Below are 22,931 nucleotides of genomic sequence, written 5' to 3'. Positions count from 1 at the left end.
ATTTTTAATAAGTATTTTTTTTACATAGAATTTTTGAATTATAATGAGAAATATACCTTGCATATATTATATGAGATCCATTTTTATTGACAGTCATAATGAACTGATTTATTTTCAAAGTAATATTGTATATACTTTAAGCATTTTTTAATTTAAAATTAAATAATCATGATATATAATTTTATATATATAAAATATATAAAAATTGTTATCTCTAAAAAAATAACACAGATAATAATATAAATATCATTATATATGCATAATATATATATTCACTGATATATTTTATATTTTTATTTTTTAATTATTTATCTTTATTACTTTTTTTTAGATATACCACATTCTTATATTTCAAATATATTTTCATTTATTTAAATTTCTTAATTATAAAATTCTTCAAATATTAAATTTAATTGCATATTTTATCAATTTTATTTTAAAGAGACAATTATTTTATTTATAATGTATAATAATAATAATTATATATATATATACATAAATACAAGCGTATATATATGACTATTTCACATCTCTTTTTATCTCTATGTTAAGAATTTAATTAATTTCAATAAAAAACATTGATTTATAGACATATTTATAATTTTTAATTTTTATATAATTCTAAAATTTAGCAGTGCGAATCACGAGTATTAAATATTATTTATCACATATTATTTGCAATAATGTTCTCTCAATATTCTGGTACTGTAGTAAAGTTTCCAGACCAATTTTCTTGAATGTTAAATGCTGGATTAGACCTAAAACATTAAAAAATTAGATAATAAATAAATTAATCTAATTAATTTTATTAATTAGATTAATAAAAGAAAAAAAATATTTGAAATATTATGATAATTTAAAAAATTTGTTTAAATGAACAAAATAAAATATATAATTTGATTATTACTTTATCTATAAGTATACTTTATAAAAATATAATAATAATATTAAAAACTTATCTATATATAAAAAAACTTAAAAAATCTAATTATGTTAAATTTGTACTTGCATTTATTAAAACTTGCATGTATGTGTAATGAAAAAATATTTAGTTAATCATATAATAAAATGATTTATTAACAAAACTATGATAAATAATATAGGCAAATGATAAACATAAAATAAATTAATAATTTTGAATACAATATTTGTTATTAATTTTCTATTTTATAATTTATAACAAATTATATTTTCAACTTATAACTAATAGCAATTCATAACTCTAGCAATATTTTATTAATATTTTATTCATCATATGAATTCTTTTTTTATTTTTGTAATCTTAAGAATTTTATATATTGAAAAATATGTAAAAAAAAAGAAATATATATAAATTTTTGATAATAAAGTACATACCATATATAAAGTTGAAGACAGATGATGTTGCGATTTTTTAATATTAAACATTTCTTTTTAATTATGGTAAAAGCATGTTTATAATGTGAAGTTCTTTGAGTTTTATGTTTTTGATGTATTGAAGAAACTATGAATGTATTTATGTGTGGAAAAGAAATAATTTGTGTAATATACTATATGTTTAAAAAATAATAATAAATATAAAAAGAACACTTTATAACATATAAAAAAAATTTTTTTTTGGAATATAATTTTTATTTTATAAACCAAAATGTAATAAAAATTATATAATATAATTTTTAAAAAATATAAAATGGTAAAAAAAAAAAACAATATTTTTATTATGTGTTAGTATTTATTATAATATATATATAATATTAATAAAGCATATATGATGGTCAATAAATATTTCTAATTCCATTTTGTATTCATATTTACATTTTATATTCAATTATATCTTAATTCTTGTCTTTTATATATACACGCGCATTCATAGATTTTAGAAATGAATGATATTATTAGACATAGAGCAATTAGTTACATATAATATTAAACAAACATTTTAAAATATATTATGTTAAGCAAATTTTCTAAACTAAACTTATTTTATTAAAAATTATGTTATTTAACGAATATATAATAATGTTTATTTATTATAATAATTACAATGCCAAGAAAAGGATTATTCTTAAGTTTGATAATATATGCAATCATTATAATATTTATTAAAAAATATATAAGTAAAACTGTTATGAATTATTTATATAAATTTACTTATTAAATAAACAAATATAAGATAAGATAACAATTATTTTAAAATAATTTTTACAAAAATAATTTATCAATATTATTATATATTCTCACATAAAATGTATTTTATTATATTACATTGTTAATTACAATACATATATATTATATAAATGGAAAAAGTAATTTTTTTTTTCATATTAGTAAATTTTATAAAACAATTAATTAAATTAACTAACGAAGTTTTATTATACATAAAATATATACAATTCTTACCTTGCATATATTGCAGGATTTGATAATCCAAGTTTTGTACTTACAGGATTTCCAATATATTTTCTTACAAACTGCAATAAAAATTAATAATAAAATAAAATGATATTTTATAATTCAATTCATTTTTTATAATTATTATTTTTAAATAATAAATTCAATTTAATACATACCCAATGATTACCAAGAGAAGTTGCGCCCATACTCACAGCCATGTGAATAGTCAAATAGAAACAAAATAGGAGATATAAAATAGAATATATAGAAATGGCAAGTATCACTGCCCAGTGATGCGGTAAATCTTCTTGAACAGTATTTATTACAAAATATATATTTATAGTTATTACAATAACAGATAATATTGTTGCAACAATCTTATTAACTCTGAAATTTATAAAAATATATATTAATATTGTATACAAAACTAAAAAACTATAAATATAAAAATAAAAATAAAGCCTACATTCCATTTCGAAATTCACCCATAATCTGAGAGCTACTAGTAAACGCTATTGTTGGCAATGTTGCAAAAGGTAACTGAAGAGTCATAATAGCATTCAAGATATCATTCATGCCAGTTAAATTATCTATATCACTAAAAAATGCAACGAGAAAGGTTGGAATAATAGCGATCATTCGCGTAAAGAGAACTCGTTTCCAACGAGCCCATTGCAAATTTAAAAATCCTTCCATTGCAAATTGTCCTGCATATGTTCCTGTCATTGTAGAAGATTGACCAGCAGCAAAAATACCAACTGCCCAAATATACATTGCTACTGCACCAAATGCACAACCAAGAAATATGCCACCTTTGTTAAGATCTACTGAAATAGTAGTATTTTCTTTCTGTAAATAAAAAAAATTATCATTTTTAAATAAATAATAAATAAAACTTTTTAATGATTTGTTACTTACTGTAAATGTATCTATTCCTAGAGTATAATTGTTATCCTTACAAAGATTGTACTAAAATGTAAATTGATAATATATATGAATATATTTTGAAAATTATAGTATAAAATTTCTCTTATAATTCTTGATTCTTGTACTTACAACTTCTAAATTAGTTTTATTATAAAGTCCATCTGCGAATACCGCAACAACAAATACATTAATTATAAAAGATACCAGAAGTGCAATGCATGCCTCAATGAAATAATACATATTTGCCTCTTTTACTTTTTTGGATTCTTCACGATTAATGTCCCTGGACTATAAATTATAAAATATTATATTAATATTTATTTAATATTTGATAAATAATTTTAATACATAAGAATGCCTACTTCTTCAATTTCATAAAAAAGATTATTTATACTCTTTGTTCTTTTCTTACTTTAACAAGAGCACTGTGAAGATACAAGTTATGTGGCATTATAACTGCACCAACAATTCCTACAGCTTGTAGTAACATATTCCTGTCATAATCTTTATACCAAGGTATAAACATTCCACTTATTACTTCACTTTCAGGTGGAGCAGAAACTATATACTAAAATTTGAAAATAATAATGATTTTAATTTATGTATACATATATTTGTAAAAAATTTGAGGAAAATTTTTAGATAGTTATTCTAGAAGCTGAAATAAATACAAAAGTTAATATATAAAAATTTTTATTAATTAAATTATTTATTAAGTTATAATTTAAATTTGCATTTGCAATATAAACAAGTCACAAAGCGAAATGGAAAGAGAATGAGCTAGTGATGTGATAAAAATAGATATCTCACTCTAACTTCATTTCATTTCAATTATTAATTCAAACTTAAACTATTTATAATTTAATATATAAACTTCAATAAATATTTTTCTATAATATCTTTTATGTTTGTTTTGGCTTCTAGAATTGGCTTTCCAAAGATCAACATTCTCACAAAATCAAAAAAAATACATGTATAATAATATAATATATTAGATCCTGCAAATATATTAAAACTCTGTATATATAATATTTATTTATTTCTTTAAAATTTACCTCAAATCCAAATGTAATAGCCATTACTGTAATAAGAAATCCAAAAAAAAGTTCTAATTTTCTTAGGCCATATTTGTCCAATAATAAAAATGTAAAAGTGTCAATTACTGTAATAAGAACACCACCCCATGTAGGAATCCTGAATAATAAATTTTATATTATTTATAAATACTTATATTAAAAAATATAAATATTTACTAATTACGTAAAAAAATAAAATATAATTTAATTAAATAATAAAAACATAGAAAGAATTTTATTACTTACGCTTTATTTGTTAATAAAGACAAAGCAATAGCTGTTCCTATTACTTCTTGCATGTCACTACCAATTATAGCTATTTCTATCATTATCCATAAAATTATTCTAGGTATTTTTTTGTATTGTCTGTAACACATTTCTGCCAAATGCAAACCTGTTACCACACCAAGTCTTGCACTTAATCTTTGCATAATAAGGCCAAGAATAGTTGCACTTAATAATACCCATAATAACTAATAAAATAATATAATAAATTAAAAATCAAATAAATTAACAATTAGTTAAAAAAAAAGTACCTTATATTTTGCAGCAACACCAGATTGTAAATCAGATTCAATATTTCCAGGATCTAAATAAGCTATGGACATTAAAAATCCAGGACCTGTAAAGGCCCATAATTTTCTAAAACTAAAGAAACTCTGTAAAAATCAAATAAAATTAAAGATCTATTTATCATTATTAAAATTTAATATATTAGCCTTTATTAATATCAATATATACTACATTTTCAGTTTCTGGTATGTGAATTCTTTCATCAGCAAAGTATGTCTGATTACTATTAGGTGTTAAACAAGTATTTTCAGTTGGTTTCTCATTATTCTGTGCTTCTTCTCTACATTGATGAGACAATGTTGTTACTGTTGAATCATTGTTAGAATCAATAGTATAACTATTCTGCATGGTATATCGATAAAATTCTTCTGAAAAATAATCAATAATTTTTAATATATTTTTAAATATATTTAATTTTATATATTTTATATATTTTATTAATTTTATATATTAATAATATATATATATATATATAATATATATATTAATAATATATATATATAATATATATAAGTTCAACACTTCACTGTAACTAAAAAAAAGCAATAAAATAATATATTATAAATTAATAATTTCGTAATGTCTGTATTTAATTCGATAATTATCATTAATATAATAAAAAATTTGAATATTCTTATTGAAAGCAATGTGTAAATATATTAAATATAACTATATATTTAAATACATATTATTAGTCATGTAATATGTTTTATTTACCAATATAAAAATGAATATTAAATTTTCTTTGTTGCAAGAAAAAGATAAATTAAAGATAAATTAATTAAATAAATATAAAAATAAATTAAATATTATTTTACCATAAAATTTAGAAAAAAAAAATGCTTCTTCATATACAATTAAAACAAAAACATAACTGAAATAAAATATTCAATAAACTTTAACAAAAACTTCCAATCAACTGAATTCACTAACTAATGCGACTGCGACAAAGCAAATGAACAAGACTTACAACACAAGCATCTTTCTTCGATGTTCCCCTTCTCTGTCCGAAATATTACCAAATGTGATCTTGGCGGGGATATCCAAACTCATCAATGACTAAACATGCATAGAATTTATAACCGTGCATATAAGTGTGGGATTCCCCACAGCATTAAAATAACTGCATATAACTTTTACAGAATATTTCTCATTATCATTAGTGGCAAATAATTTTTAAATTCTTTGTGACTTTGATTTTTTTGTAAATCTATATCATCAAAATAACTTATTTATAGTGCTCAATCTGCAATACATTCATTATATTATCTTTCTATTTTAACAAAAAGAATTATATTATCGGTCATTTTACGTTGTTTCAAAAAAAAAAAGCATGTTTCTTATAACTTATTTTATTCGGAGAACATATAAATCTAGTTTCTCAATCAATTGAATATGATTTAAATCACAAATGACTTTAATACTTTAATCAACTTTAATATATGGAATATTTTGATGCGTTTATATACGTTATCATATGTGAATCATACATCATATGAAAATCTTCATTTGACTAATTTGATAATTATTAAATTGAATTCAAAATGTTTCTTGGAAAAAATTCAAAAAACTTATCTATATTATTTCGATTTATGTTAAACTTATATTTCACTATAATAAAAAAGGAAAATTTCCCCCTGTATTTAATATTTAATTAGAATTAGATTATTAATTATATGATTATTATGATTGTAAAAAATATTTTAATAAATATTAATTGATTCAAATATTTCTTAAACCATAAAATTTATTTTTTTTTATCTTATTTAGAAATTTTTTTTAAAAATTATTTAGTTAATATTTAGTTACAATTTTTTAATTGATAAATTAACTATTAAGATATAATTAATTTCCTGTATTTGCTCACGTAGCTTAATATCTAAATTTAATCATATATGATTAATGATTAGATAAATTGAGGATTTTTTATTGATTTTCAACACGTGTATGTTCTTTTGTGTTTTTTTTTTTAAATGTTTTTTGTCATATTGATAGAAAAATATATTTCTTAAAATGATCAGAAAAATATATTTCTCAATAATTTTTCGAGTTTTGAACAAAATATAACGGGAACATTAAAATATCATAAAAGATTATCGTGTATAACTAACTGCATTCCATATTGAGGACAATCGATCCAAATATTTAACTTAGAATATCAAGCAAATATTTTCTTATTTATATTAGATATCAGCAATCAATTCTTAACAGCCAAGAATTATATAATGTATGTATAATTTCACAATAGGGATTTATTATATAATAAATTAGTTATTGTAATTTATCAAAAAATTAAAAAAAATAGTCAAATAAAAATTGCAAAAGGATAATTTTTTCTTAAACAACTAAATAAAAGTTAATAATAGTTAAAAAATATATCATAATTTATATTCATTGAGATAAAAATAATTGTTATCGGTAACATTTAGTACATAAATTATAAAAGACAGTAACTTCATTACTATGAATAATATGGGATAATCCCAGTAAACAAGGAAAATTTATTATTGAATTGAGAAAAAACTCATCGATTATTAATTTTAAATTTTTATTTTAAAATAAATATTTTATATTTTTAAATATATATTTTTAAATGTTAATGTAAATATAAAATTAAAATAATTCCTTTAAAGCATTCTAATCTTTTTTTTTTAACTTATATTTTTTTAAATTTTCTAATGTTAATTTTGTTAATTTTTTTAGTTGAACATTTATAGTTAAACATTTTTTAATATAATGCTAGTATTGTAATAAGTCTAATTGTTTAAAAATATTATCTAAAATCTGAATTTTATGATCTGTTTATTATTATTATCTATTTATTTCTCTATCACAATAAAAGAACTTTCAAAATTGTATATATAAAAAATTTGTTTTAAAATAAAAATAAATTAATGATAATAAATAATAATTTGATGATACGAAAATAAAACGTAAATTAAAGTAAGTACATAATATACATAAATAAATATTAATAAATTATAAATAATAATTATAAATACAATAAATCGAATAAAAAATATAATTACAAATAGAATATAAGAATTTTAACATATAATCTAATTTATAATTAATATATTTATATTATTTTTATATATTTATAATTACAAAATAATTGAAAATGTATGTCTCTCTTATATGTTAATATAAATGTTTACTTATCAATATTTATTCATTAAATAATTATTATATGATTAATAAGAATTATAATATATATATATATCTTTGATAAAAATATTTTTTAGAATCATATATTAGTTTGTTAGAAAAATAATATATAGTTTCCTTGACTTTAATAAATAAATATAAATGAATATTTGCAATAATAGAAAATCTTTTTGTTATGTATGTATAATGTTGTAAATATTTTAATGACTTTTGAAAAAATTTTAAAAAACAAATTAAAACTAGAATAATTTTTAATTATTCAGTAGTCAATTATTTTTATAGTATATTGGATAATTATAATAATAAATATAATTATAATAATTATAATAATACATTTTTAAAATATTATTTCTGTAAAGCATTTTTTGTATCTGCTAAAATAATCTGCTAAAACTTGTTTATTAAATATGAAGTTTTTAAAACATATATGTAATAAAAATAAAAATATATTAAACATTAATAAGCTAGCTTTTAACATTGGACATAGAAACTATATTATTAATGTTTAAAAACATATATATATTAATATATATATTATATTAATATTTATTAATATTTTATTAATATTTTAAATAATACAGAAACGTAATAGTAGAGAATGAAGTCAAGTAAACTAAAAATTACTTTTTTATTATTTAATTGCAAAAATGTTTATATTACATCAAAACTATATTTTCAAAAATGGCGCTGAATATTAATTTGCGTAATTCATATTACTTTCACGTTATTACGTATTTAAAAGAAATTAATATTAAAAAAAAAAATAAAGAAAAGAAACAAAAATAATTAAATTTCATTTAATCTTTTTAAAAACGGAAAATAATTTATTTACATTAGAATTTAAAATTATATAATTTTATAAATTATTTGATTAAAAATCATTAAATATATTAAATTTTCACAGTTGAAATCCCTAGTGACAAATGTGCATCAAATGAACTTATAACATTTGGATCAGAGACATTTTTTTTTCATTTAATTGAACTATATAATAATGTGCAATATTGTGATGTACAATTTAGGGTGTGGTGAAGTTTGTTTGAAAATAAATGTGTTGTAATTGCCCAAATCTCTTCACAAAATAATAAAGAATTATTAATTAGACTATTCAAATATGTACATACATTAAAATTATCGATAATTTCTTTTTTTTTTAAGCAATAAACACGCTATCTTAATTATTGGTTGAATGTTGAAAACTATAAAAGAGAAAGAAAACTATAGTTATTAAAATTTATATATACGAAAAAGTCATTGTAAAGGAATTTTTAGAGCTACAAGATAAGAGATTTATGAGTCAGCCATTCAGTTGTGTCACGGTTAAGTGCAGAGCATATCTGATTTTCTTAAAAATTTTTTATTTATTTTGATTTCGAAAAAATTATTTTATACAAAACATTTACAAAAAAAAATAACGGTTTATTAACTTACCAGGTAAGATTAATGATTTTTTCAATGGTGTAAGTTCCATTTTGTAATAGAAGTATACAGGTAGCATATAGTTTTACTTGATAAATACAAAATCAAACTGATAATTTATTGCGATAACGTTACCAATTATATTGTACTATTTTAAACATAAATATAATATATCTATATTTGTTTATATAATTCTTTATTAATTTTTTCACATTAATTCTTATTAAATTCATATATTTCATATAATATAAAAAAAAAAATTAAAAATATGTATATGTTGCTTGTAGAAAAATGTCTAATGTTAGTAATTTGGAGCAACAAATTGCAAATTTGCAAATTAATCATGGAGATGGTATTAAAACTATCAAATCTGGAAAAAAAGTTGGACCAGCTGTACCTCCAAAACCAAAAAAATCTCAGCCACAGGTCAGTATATTATATAAGTATAATTTTATTATTAACGACATCATATTTTTTTTTTCATGACTGTTCCATCATTATGGAAACATCAATGGTAAAATTAAGAAGAATACATTTTTTCAAATAATCTAATTATATAGAATTTAATTATGTAAAATATTTTTCAGGTACCACAAAGTTATACCATAAAGGCTGCATCTGTGCCATCATATAGTACAGTACTTAATAATTCTGGACAAAATGAAAAACCATCAAATTTGTATGTAAATTCTCCTTCACCATATGTGCTATTAAATATGGAGAAAAATGATTTTTCATCTACTGCAAATGGAAAAGATATTTCCAAAAATTATCAGAATAACGAAAATTTCTATATTCATCAATCAGATGAGAAATTTGAGCCAAAATATGGATATGATGAAAAAAATCATTATTCAAATATTAGCAATATGCCAGCTCCTCAAGTTCCAATTGAAGATCATTCAAGATCAACAAGAAACATTGTATATAGCAATATAGATCCTCCAATATCTATACCAATTAATAAAACAACTAAAACTGAAAAAGACATAATTTATAGCAATATTCAATGGAATTCTAAGCCAGAAAACACATATTGTAATATTTCTTCTGCACATAGTAATGGTCAGTTATGAAGAATAATTTTTTATAAATTATTTTTATTAGTTTAATTACTAAGTAAATATTAAATATTATATGTTACAGATGATTTACCACCACCACCAGAACCTTCCGAATATGTTCCATGTGTACCAGGTAGTTCTTTTCCACCACCACCAGAAGAATTACCACCTCCACCAAGTCCAGTATCGTCTAGTTATAGTGAATTAAGACGTGCTACTTATCAAACTGATTTTCCATCTGATAATTATCCAAATGATATTTATGGTCCAAGTTCACAATCCAGTTCTACATATGAATCTATATATGAACCAATTAATCCTAGACCACCATCACAATTATCTTGTAATTATTCTATGTACTCTGGTTATGGATCTGCTACATCTACCCAACCTCAAGGAAAAGTATCTCCCGTTAAAGAAGTATGTAATAATATATATATATATATATATATTAACTTTTTTGTTATAAAAAAACTGATTTTTAAAAATTATATTTGATTTAGGTGGATGTTCTCACTGATCTGTTGGTTCAAGGAATGGAAGATAATGCCGAAGATAATGATATATATGGAATTTGTGCACAATGTGGTCGTAAAGTTGAAGGCGAAGGTACCGGTTGTTCCGCGATGGATAAGGTGTTTCATATTGATTGTTTCTGTTGTTATGTTTGTAAAGTTAATCTACAGGGTAAACCTTTTTATTCACTTGAAAACAAACCTTATTGCGAAGAGGATTACTTAAATACTTTAGAAAAGTGTTGTGTTTGCACAAGACCAATACTTGATAGAATATTAAGAGCCACTGGAAAACCTTATCATCCATCCTGTTTTACATGTGTAGTTTGTGGACAAAGTTTGGATGGCATACCATTTACAGTAGATGCTACAAATCAAATTCATTGTATACAATGTTTCCACAAGTAAGTAATATTTTAATTGATAATTATCAAATAAAATAATTAATTTTATAATTTTAAATTAATATTTTTATATTATAGAAAATTTGCACCTCGTTGTTGCGTTTGTAAGTTACCAATTATGCCAGAACCAGGTCAAGATGAAACTGTACGTGTTGTAGCACTAGATCGTAGTTTTCATATTCAGTGCTATAAATGTGAAGATTGTGGATTGATTTTATCTTCTGATTCTGAAGGACGTGGCTGCTATCCTTTGGATGATCATGTATTATGCAAAAGTTGTAATGCTACTCGTGTGCAAGCATTAACATCACATATGACAACTGAATTATAAATGGCATAAATATAATAATTACAATTATATATTAAATTGTCAAATTTATAATTGCCGTTTTACGAATTTTTAATGTTTAGAGATAACATAATGTTTATAAATATTTATAAATATCTGACATTTTATATATTCTTAAAATATTTTTTAATCAAAACGATTTCAATAATTAAATATGAGCAATCTTCTCATCATTTAATTACACCAAATATATATTCATAATATTTGTATACTTTTTTTAAAGAATTATACTTTGAAATTGGTACATCTATATGTATGTACATTGAATCGTGATTGATGCAGATTTGAAAGAATTTTAAAATCCAAATAATATTACTGCCTTTATACTGCCATGTTTCAAGAGAAAGAATTTCGAAAAATTAATTATAAATATTTAAGCAAAAAAATTTTAACATATAAAATCTATTCGAAATTAATTCCTTGTAATAAATGATCAACTACTGATGTTTAATGTGATTTTAGTAGAATATCACATATAATATTAAAATAAAGTATTCTATTCTTATTGTTAAGAACATTAAATTTATATAACTATGACTATTCACACAATATTAATAATGTAGAGTAGAAATTTTGTAATTTATATGCTTTTTTCTATTGATCTAAAATGATTATTCTCATATATTGAATCAATAACATATTTAGATTTACGTTTTATGGTAAATCGTGTGATAGGATAGAATTAATACAATGTATTAATGCAAATATCTTAAATTATATTATTTACTTAGTAAGTAAAAAGACTAAATATATTTAGACTTAATTACAAAATGTATTATTGGAACAAATATTGAATAAAACACTAAATATATTTAAAAATAATGCATATTTTTAATTAATTATTCATTAATTAAATTATTTTTATCACTTTGAAAAGAATTAGAAATAAATCAACTAAATGAGAAAGGTAAATACATAAATACAATATATATGTACTGGAGCATTGTATATTTCATATCTTTAATGAGATTTTATTATATATTTGCAGGAGAGATTCGTACTTATTTTAATCTATACCTTTTCTTGCTATGGCTCTTCCATCTATATAATGTTCATGCACAGATGTTTTTATTTTGTTTTTAAATATATGCATCTCTTATACGTAATATATTTTTTTTATTATCTTTGAGTACTTAGATTTTTTGTTGTACAACCTACATGTCATTTTATGTATAATTTATGTTTTCTTTTCTTAATACATCAATTTCTGTGTTTTAGGAGGCATGCTTTATAGATTGTGGAATGTATCTTACTTATAATTACTTTTAAGAAAATGAACTCAATAGACTCTTATACATATAGTTTTTAAACTACAATAGTGCAATCACTAATTGGTAAACAAAACAAAAAAATCTAATTAATATATTTCTTGAGATTGCACCATATAGATTCATTATTTTATAAGTATTTAATATAATTCACTTAACAATACTGAATTATTGCAAGCTTGCTAGTCTTATTCTAGCAATATACTACAAGCAAAAGAAATTTAGCAAAAAGATCGAATTAATAAAAAAATAAATAGCTACTCGTGGAATAACAAAAATCTTTCATTATGTGATGATAAAATCTATTTCACGTAACGTAGTATGAACATATAATAATCCACAATCGTAGAAAGCACACCGCTCTTACACTGTGTGTATATAATATACATCAATTATATTTCTATATTCAACTACGCATACCCGCTAATATCTATCTTAGACTCCTTTTATATTATAATATACTTTGCGAAGTATATATTATATTTTATTATCAGCACCATTCTACGTTGAATTTAGTACACGTATAATAATTGCAATAAACGACTCGTTTCTTAATATACGTTTCGTTCGCTAGTTAAACCAGTACCAAACTGAACATAGAATTGTACTTTGCTTTCATATTATCTCTCGTTATAGACGTATATATTTATATATATTCATTAATTTATTTATTTATTAGGTATGTATACGTGTATGAAATATGCGTGTGTAGTGTGTATATGTGTGTGAGAGAGACAACTTTAATGCACTTACACACGAATGCTTACACACGTAAACTGTCTTCTTTTCTCATGTTTTCTGTTTTACATTTCTAACTTGCACGCAATAATCACAGCCACCTCTATCCAGATACGCGCTCACGCACACCCAAATACGCACCTATCGCATTCGCATTCCATATACCTCCGGTATACGTTTTATTTATCTTCGTTCGTTAATATTTATATATATATATCTATATGTATATATTTATATTTGTATATTGCTGAGATATCTTGTTGTGTATTATACATAGAAATAAGTGCCGAAACGAGCTGCTCTGTTCCTTTTTTTTGCTTTTATCATTTTTCCATTTCGATTACATATGTATAATATCGTTTTCTTCTTTTATGATCATAATAATAATAATGATAATGATAATAATAGTAATAATAATAATAACCATAATAATAATAATAATAATAATAATAATAATAGTAATAATAATTATAATGATGATAATAATAAGAAAAAAGGGGGTCATGCGACTCGAATGCCGTATGCGATGTTTTCTGTTTTTTATGTATTCGCTAACTTTTTTTCTTTTCTATCTTATTTCCATAAAATCATTTCGCTTTTTAAGTTTAGTTTCCATTTCTGAATTCCATTTTCCTAACAGCACATACTTTCACACTTTTAAATTCGTTGGGTGCTGGTTTGGGCCATGCAGGTCCGTAAATCAATAAATAAATAGAGGAACAACATTTATCAAACATTTTTTTTCTTATAACAACATTAGAGGCTCTTGGAACATAACGCAACAAATGTTCAACAATACAATCACGAAAACAAATAGAAGGCACTCTTACATTTTTTTTATCAACAAATTAATTTCTTTTCGTAACGACTCACGGGTAATCTATATGCGTTCTAGGCCTTTATCGTTTCGTCTACGGATCCCTCAAATATATTTGTTTCTTACTCTCTTCCTCTTTTCCCTTTTTTTTATTTTTTCCCCATAAACTTTTTTCTCAATCGCTATACATATATTTCGCCGCGACATCTAAATCACAGCGCCACAAATCTTTAGTTCGTTATCATTTTCCATTTTCCTCATTTAAATAGACAATAATAGCTACAATATGCGAGATATGAGATAACAAATTTCTCGTTATAGATAAAAGAAATTTATACGTTATAACAATTAGGTAGAATATTATTTAACCTTTTATATTATAATAATTTAATTATTGTTATTTGCTTGGAAGCTCACAGCCGACACATTTATTTAATTCATTATTACATACTTTTTTTTGTTCTTTTAAACTGTATTTTTTATCTTATTCATTTTCGGGTATTTGGGGCATCTCTTTTTTTTCTTTTTTTCATTTTTTCATTTTTGTAATAGCTATTTTACGTTCTTCTGTTTTTTTTCTTTTTTTTTTTTTTTCTAAATATTTTTTTCTCCTGTTTACGTGGATAATTTACTATTATAAAGAAAAAAAGAACAAATAAATTAGTATATTTTTCCTACTATAGTGTCTCGAAATGCGTGAGAATGTGTTCACGGTTACTCTAATCAAACTATAAGTACTTGGTTTTACCTTGTTTCAGGTAGAAAATCAAAACTGAGAGATGTGGCAGTGCCTTGAGCAACCGTTTTATGAAATCAATTCTATTTTCGCCACCTTATTACCCTTCCGCTTCATTATCGTCAACGTCACTACCATTTTTTTTTTCTTTGAACACATAACAAATCGCTTCTTCTTTGTACGATAATAACATATTATTTGTTGTTACCATATATATATTTTTCTTTTTTTTGTTTATTTTCTTCTGTTCTGTTTGTAATCCATCTATCCTACTCTAGCCTTGCTCGTGAGATTCAATGGTTTATCGAGCCTATCGCGCATAAACATTAAATACTGCATATATAACATATATAGATTTTAAATAATGTAGCATATCTGTATATCTATTAAGATAGAATTTTTTTTTCTTCGTCTCTCTTTCGTTAAACATTTCGATTCTTGTTAAAGAGATATATATATAATATTGTAGCTTGACTTCGAATTTTTTTTCCTTATTTCACTCATTATTCTAATTATATCTGTTCTCTTCGATAAATACATGCATATATATACATATTTATATATATACAATATATTTCAGTATATGTATATATATATATATATGTAATATATATATTAATCGTGTATATCGTTTTTCTTTTATAACTAATATAATAATCTTTTATCGTATTTTTATCTTATATATATATATATATATATAATATATATAATATATTTTTTATAAATGCTTAACAATTTAGTAATGTTTAATAATTTACCGAAGAGCATTAATTTACACTTACATATGAAGTTTATTTAATTATTTTTTCTTCATCTTTTTTTTTTATTTCTGTTTCTTTTTCTTTTTATATCGTATCTTTTTAATTTGGGATTTGGGATTGAGATCACAAGAGAATAGAGCAAACATGTTTCAGATATTTGTATCCGTTCGCGCTCATGTTTCTATGCAGTTTTCAAAATATATAGGGATCGTCCGTGAATCGGCATGCTTTCCATTCTGTTTTTGCTTGCTTTTTCATACGGCTTCGAAATCGAGATGCATCATCTATCTACCTAATCTATATTTTTATCTATCTATTCTAACCTATATATAAACGCGTACGCATCGTTATTACACGTACGGTTAGGACCGAAAGAAGAAGAAAGGGAGGAAAAACGAATCGAGCCTGTTTATACATACACGTTTCTATGTATGTATATATCGAGAAAACGAGTTCAAAGGCTCAGAGCTTGCATCTGATGGCACGTATCGCTCAGCTGACCCTGATCGCCAGCAGGATGACCTGGATGAGTCCTTGGTGTTCCCGGTGGTGTTATAGGCATTCTTCCAACACCAGGTGGAGCATCTCCAGCTCCTCCCAAACTATCATCCGTCACTTTGTTACCCGTCTGCATAATTCCGTTCACCTTGTACTTGCTTTGTCGTAACATTGTCGTGGTGGTTGGCTGGGAACCGGAATTAGTATACTTCTCCGTCGGTTTTCTGCTTGCAGACAACGCAGGAGCGATGGTGTAACGACGCTGAGTATTCGTCTGCTGTGGCTGCTGATGTTGAGACGGGGCTAAGGATGGCTGATAACGGTTTTGCGCCGGATTGTAGAACTGGACCTGGGAGGTGGGTGGTGACAAAGTTGGAAGGGGTCTTGTCATGGGCGAATATGGTGCTGGTGGTGGGCTCACCGGCTTCTCCGAACTATTATTCTCCGTCCCTTGTATACCCTGCGAAGTACTATTCTCGTTTTCGATATTAGTCGCGTATTTATCATTCGATTGACTATTTGAATTGTTACTTCCCTCGGTTTGTCCGCCAATCACCCCATTGTTCCTATAGCTCGTCGTATTTTTACGGGTAGAATAATTATTCGATTTCGCCGTATTCTCGAAATACTGATCCCCACCAGTGTTATTTTTACGATTATTCGCGTAATCAAAATTCGTTGCCGGGTTGAACATTTTCTGTGAATTCGTGCAATTATACGGCTGTCCACCGGTTGAATTCGATCCGAAAACAGCCGACTTCTGAGTTGAATTATAATTCTCCGATGATTTTTGTGCTATGAAGCAAGCCGGTGAGCCCACGTTCGAACCAGCCGCCTTTTTGTTATACTGCATGGAGAATCGCGAGCTCATTGCCGGCGTCGTATATTTATAACCTCCGTCTAAGTTATTATGTTTGTACGGCTGAGAATTCCCCAAGTTTTGAGCTCGAACGAACGGATTTTGATGCGATAACGCGATCCCGTGATTTTGCGATTTCGAATAATTATTTAGGGTGTTTACACTGCCGGATTTCGTGTAATCTCTAGAATTGAAGCACTGATTCTTGTTGGTCGAATCAAATAATTGCTGTGATACGGATGGCGGTGTTGGCAACAGACTTGTACCACCGGATGCATTATGAAATGGAGGTGTATGTGTATGAGGAATGTAAACAGCTGCTGGATGATAAACAATCGCCCTACAATGCATCTGATTACCACTGCAATCGTCAGTTTCGTTTAAACACGTTTGGGAACTGTACAAGTTGGCGGTATGTATCGCGATCGGATGATAATTGGTGTAACGACCGGACATGGGAAATTTCACGGGCATTAAGGACACCAAGGGTGTGGCTGACCCTGAAGCAGCCTGTGTTTCACCATGTGCTTGCTCCGAGTGGCTCGATGTCGAACGAGAATCCTGCGATTTATTTTACAGATGGTAGTTTTTCGTGTGTGTTGTTCTTTTCTTAATTAATGAATATATTCGATCGAGTAATATGATATTATGGATACATTTGTACGAAAATGAGAGTTGCATATTAATAATGGAATTTAAAACAACATATTGTTATATCTGTAGTAATTTCAAAAATAATTTGCATGCGTGTAAAATAAGCCAATATCACAATTAATTATATAAAAATATATGGTTTTTTTTTCTTTTCGAAAATTAAATCTTTAAAAATTATCATAAAAAAGTAAAACATATTATAATGAGAATTTGAATATTATCTATCAAACAAATAATTTTTCATTACTGAATTGTTTCCAGATTGAAATTTATTATCTATAATTCACTAAAAATATTCATTAGAAAATTCCAAAAATTACAAAGTAATAAAATGTATTCATGGCTATTTTGTACGTTGTGCCCTATCTTATATAAACCTATAATGTTTCAAAATTATAAAGAGTACTGGCCTCCTTATAATTTTGTATTGATAATTTTTTATTACATTATATATTCCTAAAAAAAGAAAAAAACTTACCTCCTGAGGAGCAGCCTGGCCATCAGATGAAGATGTTTGTTGACATGTGGCATCAGACGGGAAAAGTAGTAGTTGTTGATCAGTTAATCCCATGGATGCATGTGGTGGTGGAGGCGGATGGGGCCCGGCTGCGAAAGGATAGTAAATATGATCCATCTGAGGAGGCGCAGGACCTGCAGGCACCGGTGGATGATGATGCGGTGGTGGAGCGGCAGGAGGATAAAAATGTGTCGGCGGTGGTGGTGGTAAAGATGGAAGTGGTGGTGGAGGACCCGTCGGTGGACTGGTCGCTCCTGTGCCATTATTACCACTTCCAGAATTACTGTTACCGCCACTTGTATTGTTTTGTGAGTTATTTGTAGGATACAAGTACTGATGAGCTCCGGCGGCAACTGCCCCTGCATAACACTCGTACTACACAAAAAGAAAAATATTACTTATTAGAATTAATTCTTATTAACAAGAATATATATAGAAATGAATATATATAGAATATCTTTAAAATAAAAAATATTATATATTAATTGTATATGTAGTCATCTTGTTTTGAAAAATATATTAACGTCAATATACATGCTTCGAAATAAAAATCTTTGCTATTGACAACAAAAAGATTTTCAAATATTAGATATCTTACCTTTATTTTTTTCATCATATTATTTTTTTCTTTTTTTTCTTCTTTTTTTTTTTTCTTCTAATAAAAGGCTATCACATAATGAATATTATACATATTTTTTTTATATTGTCTGTATACAATATAAAAATGTGATAGAATTCAATAATAAAAAGAAAGAAGTCGAAAGATACATAAATGCACGCTTGAAAATATAAACAATATGAAATCATCAATAATGTTACACTGTGATACATTTTGTATGATTTCATTCATGATTTCATAATACAATTTTTTTGTGATATAAGCATAATAAATGTGTATTTAATAATTAAACTTACGTTCATTTGTATACGTACAACTTATATGTAAAATTATTAATATAAATTATAAATTGTGAAAAAAAGATAAGTGATGCATGCATTGATAGGCCATGCAAAAGTTTGACAAAGTAAACGCACAAAGATAATGCGTTGCATGCTAGTCATTTAGCATAGACCATGTACCTTTAGACCTCAATACTGTATAGCGTCGAGAAGGACGTAAGTAGGCATTTGCTGAGGGTTGGGTAGAAACGCCGGTGGTATGGCTTCTCCCATCAAACCATTTGTCTGTCAAACCGCAACCGATTTACCGTTTAATATAAGTACAAGCTATACCCATAGACAATTCATATGATAAAGTGTGAACAAGGGACCCAAGATTAAAAAGGAGTAGTATCAGAGAAAGAAGTTCGCACAATCTTTTATTTGTTTTATTACCTACCGGCATAGGTGAATATTGATATTGTTGTGGCATATACAGAGATGGAGCAGGACACGGATACATCACAGGCGCGAAAGTTTGATGACCAGCAGCTTGTGGCCCTATTTATTAAGATTGAATAGTTTGATTAGAAGAAACATTCTAATTCAATAAATTAGTTCAATTAATTGAATAAATTATAATGTATATGTTTCTTTGTGAAATTTACCAAACACTCCGGTAGCTTGATAAATAGTTGCTGGATCAGTTGGTGGAGCAATCGGTGTTGTTGGTGTTGGAGCTGTTGTATTGTAAAACGTCATACCATTTTGATATGTCAGTCCCATTCCTAATAAGCAAAAATAATTTTTTATAATAAAAAATTTATAAAACTATTAAAATCAATTACATTTATAAAATTATAAAATATAAATACACTAACCATTTGGATAATAATAAGTACTAGTAGGCACAGAGGGTGGTGATCCAGAACCACCATCCAAAGATCTATTGAAAGGTTGTTTTTTAATTGCAGGTGCTATATTTAATTTTCTTTCCCTTAATACAATGCATTCAGACTACAAACAAAATAATTTAATATTATTATTATAATTTGATGAATATCTTAAATTTATGTTAAATATATGCATTTATATAAAAAATTTATATATTAAATAATTTATATAAAAAATATGTATTATAAACCTCTTGTTGAAGTCTTTTAGCTTCTTCTTCAGTTTCAAATGTAACAAATCCATAACCTTTGGAGACACCAGCACGATCAGCAATTATTTTTGTAGCTTTTACATTGCCGTAGGAGGAGAAAAGTTGAGCAAGTTCTTCTACACTGGTATTAGCTGAAATGCCGCCTACAAAGATGCGATTTGGAACCAAAGTACCATATTTTGGAGCAGCCATGGTGAGACTTGTTGCTGAGGCAGGGCTAGAGGCTGGACTAGACCCCTCAGTTCCACCCGTGGATGCCGAACTCTAAATAACATGACTAATATTAAAAGAACGCTGCTAATATTTATGTATAATATAAGGATATAATAAAAAAGGATGAAATAAATATAGAATAACTTAATAAAAATAAAATTATATAAGATTTTTATGTCAAATATATTTATATACCTCAAAATTTATAATTAAGGTGATTTATTTTAAAAAAATAATAAAAGGCAATGAACATAAAAATATAAAGTTTGAATAAAAATATTTCTATATTTTGTTTTAAAAATTAACATATTTATTTTTTTAATGAAGATACCAAATGATAATATTGTTTATCAAGAAAAAATATACACTTGAGGGAATTTAAAAATTCAAAAATATTGCGATTTCTGTAGATATATATGACATTTTAATTATAGATACGAGACTTACTACGCTGTCAATGATCCGAAAGTTTGCAAACAAAAACAATTCGTCGATCTGCACATTATAATCAATTTTTTTTTTATAGGATGATAAATAAACATAGGTTATGCTACATTATCCACGTATGAAAGTATTAGAAAGAAGCACAAAAAAGTTATCAACGATATATATCAAAATCATCAAAACGACTGCTTTAATCTAACGCTACCTAAAAATATTGACAAGTGAGAAAACTGTTCGTCTAATAGGTAAAATTCGCTACAGTAATTACAATAAAATAAACGAAAATATTTGACAAAAAAATCAGTCTATACAATTGCTATCTCATACAATTGTAACATTATATTTCCAAATAAAATGTACTCACGATTCGAAAAACGAATTTGTCAGAGGGTTAGATGAAAATCTTCGTGTAAGAATGCTCACCATCTTCGCGAGAGTCGGGCGTGTAAATGAGCTTTTTGGCCGTGAGGTTGTCCTAGCAGCTTGTAGGTACCCTGGCCTCGCACGAGGTCACCTGGGTGCCCAGGGACTGCCAAGGACCGTTGCAACCACTTCAAAAGGACTTCCAGCCTCCGGCGAAGCTGCTGTTCCTTCTCGCTAAACCTCCAAACACTACAGACACTTTTACAAGATGGCGGTCATACGCGCTGTTTAAGGCGCTAATTTTCTTGATTTTAAATTTCCAATTCGTCAAACACGTCCAGACCTTCAGCCTTGTAGATAAGAACTCAGACGTTTCGGAAGAGAGAAATAAATCTTTAAAATTTCTTACAGTATAATAATAGTCTATATAATATTTATCAAATTTATCTCAAATAACACACCATAGATCTTAATTTCCTAAATCATGATTATTCTCATTTAGTGAAAATTTTAATTATATTTAGAAAATTTATTTTTAACATTTTGTTTTAATAATACAAATATCGATTTATATATAGTCATATAATGAAAATTTTAAATTATTAATCATAGATATATGAATATTCATATTTTAATATTAATTTTAATCTATATCTTTTAAAAATCATTTGTTTTGGATAAATTTAATTTTATCATAATGGCGGTGATTGATTGCGGTTACTATGGTTTGTATAAGTTTTCTTTCTTTGCAAAACTTACCTAATTTTTAATACACAAACATTCGAGGAACTGCTTCTCAATGAGGAACATGATTATCTATGAACTAGTCCTCAATGAATAACCGAATAAAAACACTGAAATTGAAACGAGAAACGAAAACGGAAGAAAAACTAAAATGTGCTTCTTCACAGCATTGTTGACTTCGAAAGACTGAAACATTCGCCGCCGTACTGCTCTTGTCAATATGAAATTTATCATTTTATCAATATTTTAACAAATTTATTTTTCTCATGTTTATTAATGTTATAAATTTATTTAGTAATTTGTATAGTGAATTTTTATTTCATAATAAACAAATACTTTTTAAATTAATATATTTAATAATATATGATGACGCTGCTTTGAATCTAGTAGTATTAGCAATTATACGG

At 25.2% G+C, this 22,931-nt stretch overlaps 3 protein-coding genes and 1 long non-coding RNA gene across 16 annotated transcripts; 2 read left to right on the top strand and 2 right to left on the bottom strand.

The window, feature by feature from the left end:
- Positions 1-408: 408 nt before the first annotated feature.
- Mvl (solute carrier family member malvolio) lies at positions 409-9,642 on the bottom strand. 5 transcript variants are annotated; one of them, XM_086908824.1, is made up of 12 exons: positions 9,549-9,642; positions 5,121-5,314; positions 4,913-5,035; positions 4,623-4,849; positions 4,356-4,494; positions 3,713-3,868; positions 3,430-3,588; positions 3,292-3,342; positions 2,840-3,222; positions 2,550-2,760; positions 2,380-2,450; positions 409-758 (listed from the first exon to the last, which is right to left on the bottom strand). In XM_086908824.1, the coding sequence occupies exons 1-12, from the start codon at positions 9,613-9,615 to the stop codon at positions 692-694; spliced, it is 1,848 nt and encodes a 615-aa protein (XP_086764950.1). In that variant the 5' UTR covers positions 9,616-9,642; the 3' UTR covers positions 409-691. The 5 variants fall into 5 exon arrangements, with proteins under 5 accessions (XP_086764950.1, XP_012343027.1, XP_003694454.1 ...); XM_012487573.3 differs by lacking the exon at positions 9,549-9,642 and adding an exon at positions 5,920-5,996 and having other exon boundaries at positions 5,121-5,317; XM_003694406.3 differs by lacking the exon at positions 9,549-9,642 and adding an exon at positions 5,768-5,941 and having other exon boundaries at positions 5,121-5,317.
- Zyx (lipoma-preferred partner zyxin) lies at positions 9,033-12,687 on the top strand. Of its 2 annotated transcripts, none has more exons than XM_086908827.1 (6): positions 9,033-9,551; positions 9,824-9,962; positions 10,124-10,601; positions 10,683-11,020; positions 11,104-11,519; positions 11,598-12,687. In XM_086908827.1, the coding sequence occupies exons 2-6, from the start codon at positions 9,828-9,830 to the stop codon at positions 11,848-11,850; spliced, it is 1,620 nt and encodes a 539-aa protein (XP_086764953.1). In that variant the 5' UTR covers positions 9,033-9,551; positions 9,824-9,827; the 3' UTR covers positions 11,851-12,687. The 2 variants fall into 2 exon arrangements, with proteins under 2 accessions (XP_086764953.1, XP_086764954.1); XM_086908828.1 differs by having other exon boundaries at positions 9,095-9,551; positions 10,148-10,601.
- Positions 12,688-14,470: 1,783 nt separating this feature from the next.
- LOC100869829 (uncharacterized) lies at positions 14,471-22,873 on the bottom strand. Of its 8 annotated transcripts, none has more exons than XM_086908823.1 (8): positions 22,540-22,873; positions 21,841-22,144; positions 20,740-21,037; positions 20,477-20,612; positions 20,264-20,383; positions 20,056-20,156; positions 18,678-19,091; positions 14,471-18,106 (listed from the first exon to the last, which is right to left on the bottom strand). In XM_086908823.1, exons 3-8 carry the CDS (start codon positions 20,950-20,952, stop codon positions 16,643-16,645), a joined length of 2,448 nt encoding a protein of 815 aa, XP_086764949.1. In that variant the 5' UTR covers positions 20,953-21,037; positions 21,841-22,144; positions 22,540-22,873; the 3' UTR covers positions 14,471-16,642. The 8 variants fall into 8 exon arrangements, with proteins under 8 accessions (XP_086764949.1, XP_086764947.1, XP_012343021.1 ...); XM_086908821.1 differs by having other exon boundaries at positions 20,740-21,024; XM_012487567.3 differs by having other exon boundaries at positions 20,740-21,024; positions 21,782-22,173; positions 22,540-22,712.
- Positions 16,919-18,331, top strand: LOC147657514 (uncharacterized). The gene is made up of 2 exons (XR_015292257.1): positions 16,919-17,042; positions 17,734-18,331. It is a non-coding gene; the product is annotated as an uncharacterized LOC147657514 (long non-coding RNA).
- Positions 22,874-22,931: the final 58 nt, after the last annotated feature.

The sequence above is a fragment of the Apis florea genome, unplaced genomic scaffold, assembly GCF_048593485.1.
Source record: "Apis florea isolate Af1SG1 unplaced genomic scaffold, ASM4859348v1 contig_3081_pilon, whole genome shotgun sequence".
NCBI lineage: Eukaryota > Metazoa > Arthropoda > Insecta > Hymenoptera > Apidae > Apis > Apis florea.
The sequence above is the reverse complement of the archived record's forward strand: the minus strand, read 5'-3'. Positions and strand labels throughout refer to the sequence as shown.

Coding starts and splice junctions, on each gene's coding strand:
- Mvl (XM_086908824.1), bottom strand. CDS start 9,615: ATGCTACCTGTATACTTCTATTACAAAATGGAACTTACACCATTGAAA. Junction 2,761..2,839: donor GGTGAATTTCGAAATGGAAT/GTAGGCTTTATT, acceptor TATAAATTTCAG/AGTTAATAAGATTGTTGCAA. Junction 2,451..2,549: donor CTTCTCTTGGTAATCATTGG/GTATGTATTAAA, acceptor TTTTTATTGCAG/TTTGTAAGAAAATATATTGG.
- Zyx (XM_086908827.1), top strand. CDS start 9,828: ATGTCTAATGTTAGTAATTTGGAGCAACAAATTGCAAATTTGCAAATT. Junction 9,963..10,123: donor CAAAAAAATCTCAGCCACAG/GTCAGTATATTA, acceptor AATATTTTTCAG/GTACCACAAAGTTATACCAT. Junction 11,520..11,597: donor TGTATACAATGTTTCCACAA/GTAAGTAATATT, acceptor TTTATATTATAG/AAAATTTGCACCTCGTTGTT.
- LOC100869829 (XM_086908821.1), bottom strand. Junction 20,384..20,476: donor TACTTATTATTATCCAAATG/GTTAGTGTATTT, acceptor TTTGCTTATTAG/GAATGGGACTGACATATCAA. Junction 19,092..20,055: donor ATCAATATTCACCTATGCCG/GTAGGTAATAAA, acceptor CTTTTTGTGTAG/TACGAGTGTTATGCAGGGGC.